This window comes from Phymastichus coffea, unplaced genomic scaffold (genome assembly GCF_024137745.1).
Source record: "Phymastichus coffea isolate CEN01 unplaced genomic scaffold, Cenicafe_Pcof_1.1 PCOF00066, whole genome shotgun sequence".
Lineage (NCBI taxonomy): Eukaryota > Metazoa > Arthropoda > Insecta > Hymenoptera > Eulophidae > Phymastichus > Phymastichus coffea.
Genome location: NW_026706877.1, coordinates 887987 through 896260, shown reverse-complemented (window position 1 = coordinate 896260; position 8274 = coordinate 887987). Strand labels below are relative to the sequence as shown.

Here is an 8274-nt window from a genome sequence, read left to right as displayed (position 1 = left end):
GATATCGATTGAATTATGAAATATGTTATAATTTACGTATTCTTAACTAGTTATAAAACGATTTCAATTCGATGGTACAATAAAATTAGCCCAAAGTCGTTTCGTAAAGATACTCCAGAAACTTTTAAATTTCGTTTATTTAACATAATGCTTTATTAATTGAACACCAAACAGAAAATTGCATTTATTAAGAAAACGTATTATATATATTATATATTTTCAATATATATTATATATTGAACACGTAAATGTTCTACATAAAATGCGATTGGAGAAAATAATTGATCCAAAGTATTTTACATGAAATATTTCTAAAACAAATAATCAATATTTAAAAGGATTATGAGATTAAAATTCTACCCATTATTCAAAAAATGACTAAGTGTACGAATATGTAAAATACTTTGTGCTAATTAATCATTTGTTAATTTTTTTGTAAGGATTATTGTGTTAGATAATATTTCGTTTTTTAAGAAAATTATTTTTTAAATTTTTTCTTGTATTTAATGGAAAAGTATTATATCAAATAAACAGAATTTAAAAATTCGTGTAGAATTAGTATTTTTACAAAATAAACCAAGCCTAAACTTAGATTCAGACTATCACCAACAAATAATAGATTTAGAGACATTTCTTCTGTGAAAATTGAGTTCATCTTAAAATGGCTACTTGATATGTTTAGTTGCCTTATTGAAATGGCGTTATATAATGGATTTTGCATATTGTTAGTTATTTTTTTTAAGTAAGTATTGAAAAATATTCATTAAAACAACTGCATTGAAAAATGAAATGTGAAAATGGCCACGTCCGGTTCGTAAGTGCGATAATAATATCATTTCTGGCAGATCCCATGATTATTTAAAAATGAGAGCAAATATTGGTTTTATATTTATTTCTGTAGTTGATTCAATCGAGGAAAACAATATAAAAAAAAAAAATAAAAGTCATATGTCAATGCAAAATTAAAAAATTGAAAAAGAAGAAAAGAAGAAAAAGATTATTTCTGTAATGAGTAAAATATTCAAATAAAGGGTAGAAAAATGGATAAAAATCAGTTGATGTGAAAGAAAAGTAATTCGGCTTTAATGGAGATTATAGCATGAATTTTGCATTTGATGCATTACAATTGAAAGGATCGAGAAAGATTCTTTGGAGTTCGAGTTGGTCAATTAATGATGTCACGCGAATGGTGTTTGCGAGCACGATGAGAATTGGCTTGCGGATCAATACGACGAAGGGTAGAATTAAAGGACGCTCGAGCGCGAAAAAGCTGCAGAAAGATTTTTGCACCGCAGCAGCGAGATATGACCTTGACAGCTATAAATAGTGATATCGATGTAGCTGTCCGCGCGGTTGGCTGTTAGATTAGTCAAGGAAGAGAGGCCACGGGAAAACCCAGATGTAAATGATCGGAGAGCGACGGCGGGCCACTATTCCGCCGAAGCTGGCGCCAGCTGGAATGGCTATGACGCTCGGCGCTCGGCTGGCTCGAGGCGAGTATAGGCGCGTAAACAGGCCTGAGAGCGACACGATGCTCGAAAGACCGAGAGAGAGAGAGGAGCATCCCGATCCGCGAGCTGTGTAGCGGCTGCGGCATGGTGGGGATCGGCACGGGCATAAAACGAACGGAGCGCGATACCGGTGCTCAGTTGACTTTGGAGAACCGATACCGAACGCTCTTTCCGCAGTTCTTTGCGCAGCATCATCCGATCGAAGCACAGACCCCTTGCTATCGTCAGGCGCGTTTTTATACAGTGCAGCTTGCAGTACTGCTGATCGACTAGTGTGATTGTGAACACGACGTAGCCGTCTGCGCGACACTTCCGCAATCGGACGATCGGCGCACACGCACACACGTCTGCAGTGGTGGGTGATCAGTGTTCGAGAGCAAGCAGAGTCAAGCCCCGAGGAGAGCAGAATGAGGACGAGCGGGCGCGCAGCGAGCTTGCCGCTTGCACTCCTGCTTGTGTGCTGCGTCGCGCGTGCTCGCGGCTCGGCCATTCCCATGTGGGAGTTCCTCACCAGAGAGGAGAAGGTGAGAGCCGCGACGCCTCCTCTTCCCTGCGATTGCCTGCGCCGTCGAGTCGGTCCGCCTCGAACGCGACAACCTTAAACGACAACCTCTCGGAACGGCCTTGGCATTCCCGAAGCACCCGCCAGCACGCGCTCCGTGGATTTGCGCGCTAATTAGCTTTCATCCGCTGTTTGAGCAGCTCGCGGGCATTTCCATGGCTGTTTGCGCGCGATAATTAAGTTGCTTTCTCTCGATACACATCCGCCCAACGCTCGGGGCGCACGCCGCCTACACCCTCCTGCGCCGCCGATCGATCGACCGCGCTGCCGCTCTGAGCGTGTATTCGGGCCGTGTCTATTATATGTGTACCGCGAGAGACTGGCCGCGCATCCGCTGCTGCAGGCTCGCTTGTTATTCTTTCGAACGTCACACTCGCGTGCGGCTCGGGCGAGAACAAAAGGCGCGCCGTCGAGGGCGAGAGCGCGTCCATCGGTCGGCTATTGGCTCGGCTATCGGCGCCGAATCGCCGCGATGAGCGCCAAACGTTGCCTTTGCTCGCGAGCGCGGGTGGGAGGAGAGATACGCGAGCTGCATAACGCCGTTGCCGTTGCTCGCTTAACGAATCGCTGCCGCGGCAGCCGACAAGTTTGAGCAAACGCGCTCGGAATGTTCCGGCGCGCACGGCCGCAGCCTCCCGCCGCCACCCACCGCCGACAGCCGCCGCGCATTTTTAAATGTCACCTCGCCGAGGCGATGCACTCCGCTATCTCCCAGTGAGCCTCGCCGCTCTTGCCAAATTCGACGTTGTCGCGAGCCTGCGCTGCAAAGCCCCGGAGAAGCTCGTAAACAGTGCGTTCAAGAGGTCGGCGCATTTGAAAAGGCAATGAAAGCGTTGCTTGCAATAAAAGTGGTTTATCTTGGCACGCGACAATTGGAGTCCCCGGACTATCAATGGCGGCGGCAGCGGCCGCTAAGAATAGCCCATTTGAAATTCACAATAGGTCGACTAGGCGGACTTTAAACGAGCGCCGCTCTTTCTTTGATTCCAGATGAGTCACCTCTACCGGGTCTTCGGCCAAGAAGTAGCGCAATACTGCGCTGACTCGACGATGCCCGACTGTAACAAGAATCTGCTGGTCGCCGGCTTGAAAAATCTGGTGGACCTCAGCGACGACAAGCTCGACGAGATGGACCCGTACCAGCGTGGCGCCAAAGATATAAGTAAGTGCGCGCACCAAGCCTACTGAACTTGGCGCAAGCGCGAGCCGCCCATCAGGATTTCTCTTGGCGCGCGTGCCTCGGGTTCTACGATTTCTCCTACGGAATCACGTACGCGTTACCATTGATTATTGTATTCGTGCGTGTTTTTCTCTCTCTCTCTCTCTCTCTCGCCTGCTTGCTAATGAAACTTCCATTGCGAGAAGAGATCGCAGTGCATACGTCGGCATTCTACTCTCGTCGAGTTTGCACGGGCGAGGCTCGCGAGGGGGCATGAGACGCGCTTGGCATCGATAAATTTCGCTTTCGGTGCGCGACTGCAGCGTCGCAGCGACGCAGTCGTTCGGCGAAGAAATTTGAAACGAGGCCCGCGGGGAAAAGCGCGCAATTAGGCGCGCGAGTCGTCCGAAATGCTTGGTAAGGCACCGCGGCCGAAGAGAAATCCTTGGGTAGCGAGGCGCGCGTACGGATGAAGCGCGCGCTCGCGCGCGCTAAATTTCCTAATTAAACGCGGATTTTCCGCTGTTCTCATTGCAGTCTGGCGAGCCGTGCTCGGCAATAACGGGCAGACGGCCTCGAGCCTTGGTCAGCACTCTTTCCACCACACCGAGCAAGCTGATCCCCTAGGTAAATATTCGACCAATCTCGCTCAGCCGGCGCCGATTCGCCGCGTCATCCTCGTCATTATCATCGCCGTCCGCGGCTGCAGCGCGAAAAGTCCCGGCTGTGGAGCTATCGATTGGACCCGATCTCGCGCGCAGCGTCGTCGCGCGCAGCTGCTCCTTCGCCCGGAGAAAAGAGGAAAAACTCGTCCGCTGCTCGCCCCGGTGTTTCACCGACGCTTGTCCGCGAACCGTCCGAGCTTTCTAATTTTAAGCGGTACATTTCGAAAATATCCAGCAGGCTGAATTACAGTCTGGACTCGTCCTCCGAATCTCCGGCGATCAAACGGTACTCGTAGTCCGACCGTGGCCACTTGTCACACGAGGAAACGAGCGGCTCGCACCTGCAGCGACCTTGATCAACGGGATCGCGCGACAGCCGTAAGCCGCACGCAGGCAAAGAAGAATCAGGGAGAAAAGAGCCGCGGGTCCGTTCCGGGCGCGACGATCTCGGGCGCGCGTGCCAATGCGGGACGAGGGCGACGCTGCGACGGCAAAAAAGCAAAAGTGCAATGCAGCAGCGATCGCGCTCGACGGGGTCGAGTGTGCGCGTGTGTGCGCGTCGAGGCAGGGGGGCAGCAGCCCGATCCGCGATCCTCCGATCGGGGTCAGTCGTCTGTTTTCTTTCTCGCCTCTTCTGCCGGCTGAGAATGGAGCGCGCCGCTTTCACATTTTCTCCGCGACGGCACGCGGCGACACATTTTTTGCGCACCGATGCGAACCGCAAGCAAGCCTCGGCTTTGTCCTTCTGGGGCCGGGCTTCGCGCGCGCGTGCATTGGCCTCTCGTCGCCCGCGCCAGTCCCGGACGAGCGTTTTCGTTGACGGGTGCCGCCGGCCCGTCGCAAAATTCGCGTTCCGTGGAAAGCGACCGACGATCCGCACCTTGGCCCAGTTCGCCGCGGCAGCGCCTGCGACACAATAGCCGCTCGCGCGTGCTCCGCGAGCCGACCGAGCGCCGACAGCGGCCGCACAGCGGCGTCGCGTCGGAAGCGAGAAAAAAGAAGGTGCGGCCGGATCGACATCGCCGAAGGACTCTGATGGACGGCCATTGTCGGGCCGACGAGCATTGTTCGACAACTTGCCGCGCGGCAGTGAATTTATCGCGCGCTCGCTCGCTATCGGACGCAATCGTGTCGCCGGGGCGTCGCTCAAAGACCAATGGACCGGACGCGTGTAATAGCGATGGATCTTTCTGTGGTTACAGCCGTGGGTGACAACGAGCTGACCCAGGAGAGCTCCTCGAGCCACGACTACGTGCAGCCGGCGGACCACGGCGGGCCGTATCTGACGGGCCCGATGGTGATCCGCGTGTACCCGGACGGTCGGCCGGTCGGCGGCGACGCCAAGCAAGCGCTGCCCAAGGACGAGGACGCGGACGAGATCCGCCTCGACACTCCGCTGCCGCTGATCCACGAGCTGGAGCTCTCGAAGAAGGCCGAGCAGCACGAGCTTGCCACGGAAATGCTGCCACCCCGAAAGAACCCGAGAGCAGTGCTGTTCCGTCGACTGCCGGCGCCGGCGCCGGCGCCCTGGTTCTTCGCTCCTCGCCTGTCTCGACCGAACAATCTGCTGATTCGCGAAAGACTTTACTGAGTCCTAGTCGAGGGATCCTTCACTCCGAGCAAAGACTGAATCGAGCTTAATTAGACGAACGCCGCCGGCTGTCGACTATCGAGCCGCACGCATGGCAGTTTCTGCGGCGTTAGAATGAAAGAACGACGAGACGTGCCGCCGCGCAAAAGGGGGAGAGGAAAAAACTTTCGCGTGCACGGGACAGGAGACAATGGGCCGTATCAGTGCGCCGTGGCGCAGAGCTGAGAAAGAGCGAGAGCCGAGCCGGCTGAAGCGAGATGAAGGAGCGCGGACCGTTGCACGACCGCGGCATACTTGATGCGTGTGCAGCGTGAAAGTTGCGCGCTCGCTCGCCGGAGAGCGGAGAAAGACCGTCGGCCTGCAGCTCATTTTCAATTCAATCTCGTGCTCATCGAAGTGCGCCGCCACGAGCCCGTTTCTTTTCCACACGCGAGCCTCCTGCGTTCATTTATAATATCCACTCGTAGCAAACTTTTCTCTTCTCCGGCCGCTCTTTGCGCGCAAGCTCGAGCATCGTTCTTAGCCTTATTTTAGCTTATTTCTTTTTTATTTATAACTCGACCTCTTGTAAATATCACACGGTTCATTGTAAATAACTTATATCGCTTATCATTCGTGTTTGTTTGTTTGTTTTTTCTCTTGTTGCGAACGACTTGCGAGTGTGTCAGAGTCGGAAGCGTGCTGTCCGATAAATTTCTACGTCGCAATAACATTGCGTTGCTGTTCGGTTTCATTATATTAAGCGCTCGAGTCGGCATTCAACCTCGAGCAAACCAAACAAATTCCACAAAAACGCCGTGTCATTTACACGTGCGCGCTGTTATTTCGGTTCATTTTCTGTTAATATTACTGCGAGTTTGACGTTATGTATTTTTATATTGCTACTCAATTTCTATCTCAACAACAAAACATCTTGGTTCCCGCTATATTTTTATCAATCTATTCGCGGATTACGACACCTGATCGCTAACTTATAAACAATCACCACGCCTAACTTTATCTTCGGATTCCGTCTTTTCGTACGTGATAAAAGTTCAGATGTATTATTAGTTTTAGTTGTTTCTTATGACTTGTTTCTGCTAACTTGTAAAATACTTTGTGTGAGCGAGTTTCGTAAAGTTATAGCGCATTGTCAGCTAGCTACGAAAAAACATTATATAATTAAGTTATTCAAATCGACAAAAATTATGAGAAATTAAATATATAAATTTATCTAAATAACTGCTCATTTTATTTACCTGAATATTTATATACTATAATGTGACAACTGACAAGGAACAGCAATATTATTTTTATACAAAAATAGAAGATTTCCACTCGTATAAACATGCTGATAATCCAGTTCTATCATTTTTTTAATCTAAAGAATTTCTTTTATTTACTTTATGCTTTTTATAAAATTAATTGATTGATTTTATTTCAATAGCTCCTGCCATATAAATCTATTATTGTTATATATAGATACCACAAGAACTGAGAAATTTTTTTATCGAATGTTATGGTATGTTTTTACTAGTCAATCTTGAAAAGGCAATAAATATTTGAATTTTCCTTTTTTTCATTTAAATTACTATTTTTATCACTACTATCGAACTGTTACATCTTTAATAAGTGACAATTTTCAATATAAATACTGTAATCAAGAATTACGTTTTGAATGTTGACATTCTTAGCTTTTATACATTAAAAACCTTTTTGCGAAAACTATTGGCTATAATGATTTCTAATCTATAAGATATATTACTAATAAAACAAGTTTAATGCAATTTGTGAAAAATTTCGTGCAACATTTTTCAAAATATGAATTGATTTCGTTGATTAAACTTTTTAACGCAATTTTTTCTGCAAGTTTTTAATAAATTTTTCTGACCTTCTAACGTCAAAATAACTCAAATAACGCCCAGTATTTTCATCATATACCTTGTGCTTTTGCTATCAGTATCTTGAGATTTAATTTACGTCTGCTTTATAATGCTATAAAAGCGGTTGATAATCTTATTTCAATGTACGAAGGAGTATCTTGGGTTTTCAAAAAAAATATTTTTTTCCCCTGGGATCTTTACGAACCAATTTATAATTTAAAAAATTGACCAACGTTTCTATAACGTTTTGTATCATCGTTTTGAAGATTGACAAAATCAAACGAACTTATATATAGATTGATTTGTTTCTAAGTACATGTAAATAGTTACGAATTAAATTGATCTTACTCTAAAAGACAAGCAAATTGAAAAATCAAATATCTCTTTGAACCAAAATAACTCTCTACATATTGCATCTATGGAAATTTAAATTTTATCAATAGAAAGTTGAAATCACTCCATTCAGCCGATTGAAAATTTTTTCAGAAAATTTTCATCGCATATGTAATTTATTTTTTGACTATGGCCATAAATCAAACATATATTTCATTTTAATTACCTATTTATAACGCGTGAATTTCGATAGGTAAATATAATATTTCTAAAATTATTTTAATCTTGAGAGAGGCTTTTTTTTTATTTTTTTTTTAATTCTCTTTGTTAGACAAATATAAACTATTGTTTGATCGGCGTAAAAGTTTGATTTTTATTTTTAAATAAAATCTTTTTATTTAATAAGTTGTAAATTGTTTACTCATCAGATTATAAAATGCATTTTATTATATACTGGATAATGAATATAGCCCAGATATCATTGATGTAGATTTCTTTTGAGATCGGCTGTTCAAGATTTTACCGATTGAGAGATCTAGACTCGATCGGTAAGTTTGCTGAAACGATCAATAAAGTCGAAATCTGTTATTT

At 46.1% G+C, this 8274-nt stretch overlaps 1 protein-coding gene across 1 annotated transcript; it reads left to right on the top strand.

Moving 5' to 3' along the window:
- Nucleotides 1–1667: 1667 nt before the first annotated feature.
- Nucleotides 1668–6677, top strand: LOC131667465 (rhythmically expressed gene 5 protein). Its single transcript, XM_058940894.1, has 4 exons — nucleotides 1668–2035; nucleotides 3064–3235; nucleotides 3770–3859; nucleotides 5100–6677. The coding sequence occupies exons 1-4, from the start codon at nucleotides 1919–1921 to the stop codon at nucleotides 5486–5488; spliced, it is 768 nt and encodes a 255-aa protein (XP_058796877.1). The 5' UTR covers nucleotides 1668–1918; the 3' UTR covers nucleotides 5489–6677.
- Nucleotides 6678–8274: the final 1597 nt, after the last annotated feature.

Excerpts from the sequence above, each read along its gene's own strand:
- LOC131667465 (XM_058940894.1), top strand. The coding sequence starts at position 1,919 with ATGAGGACGAGCGGGCGCGCAGCGAGCTTGCCGCTTGCACTCCTGCTT. Across the intron at positions 2,036-3,063 it reads TCCTCACCAGAGAGGAGAAG|ATGAGTCACCTCTACCGGGT; the intron begins GTGAGAGCCGCG and ends CTTTGATTCCAG. Across the intron at positions 3,236-3,769 it reads GCGTGGCGCCAAAGATATAA|TCTGGCGAGCCGTGCTCGGC; the intron begins GTAAGTGCGCGC and ends TTCTCATTGCAG.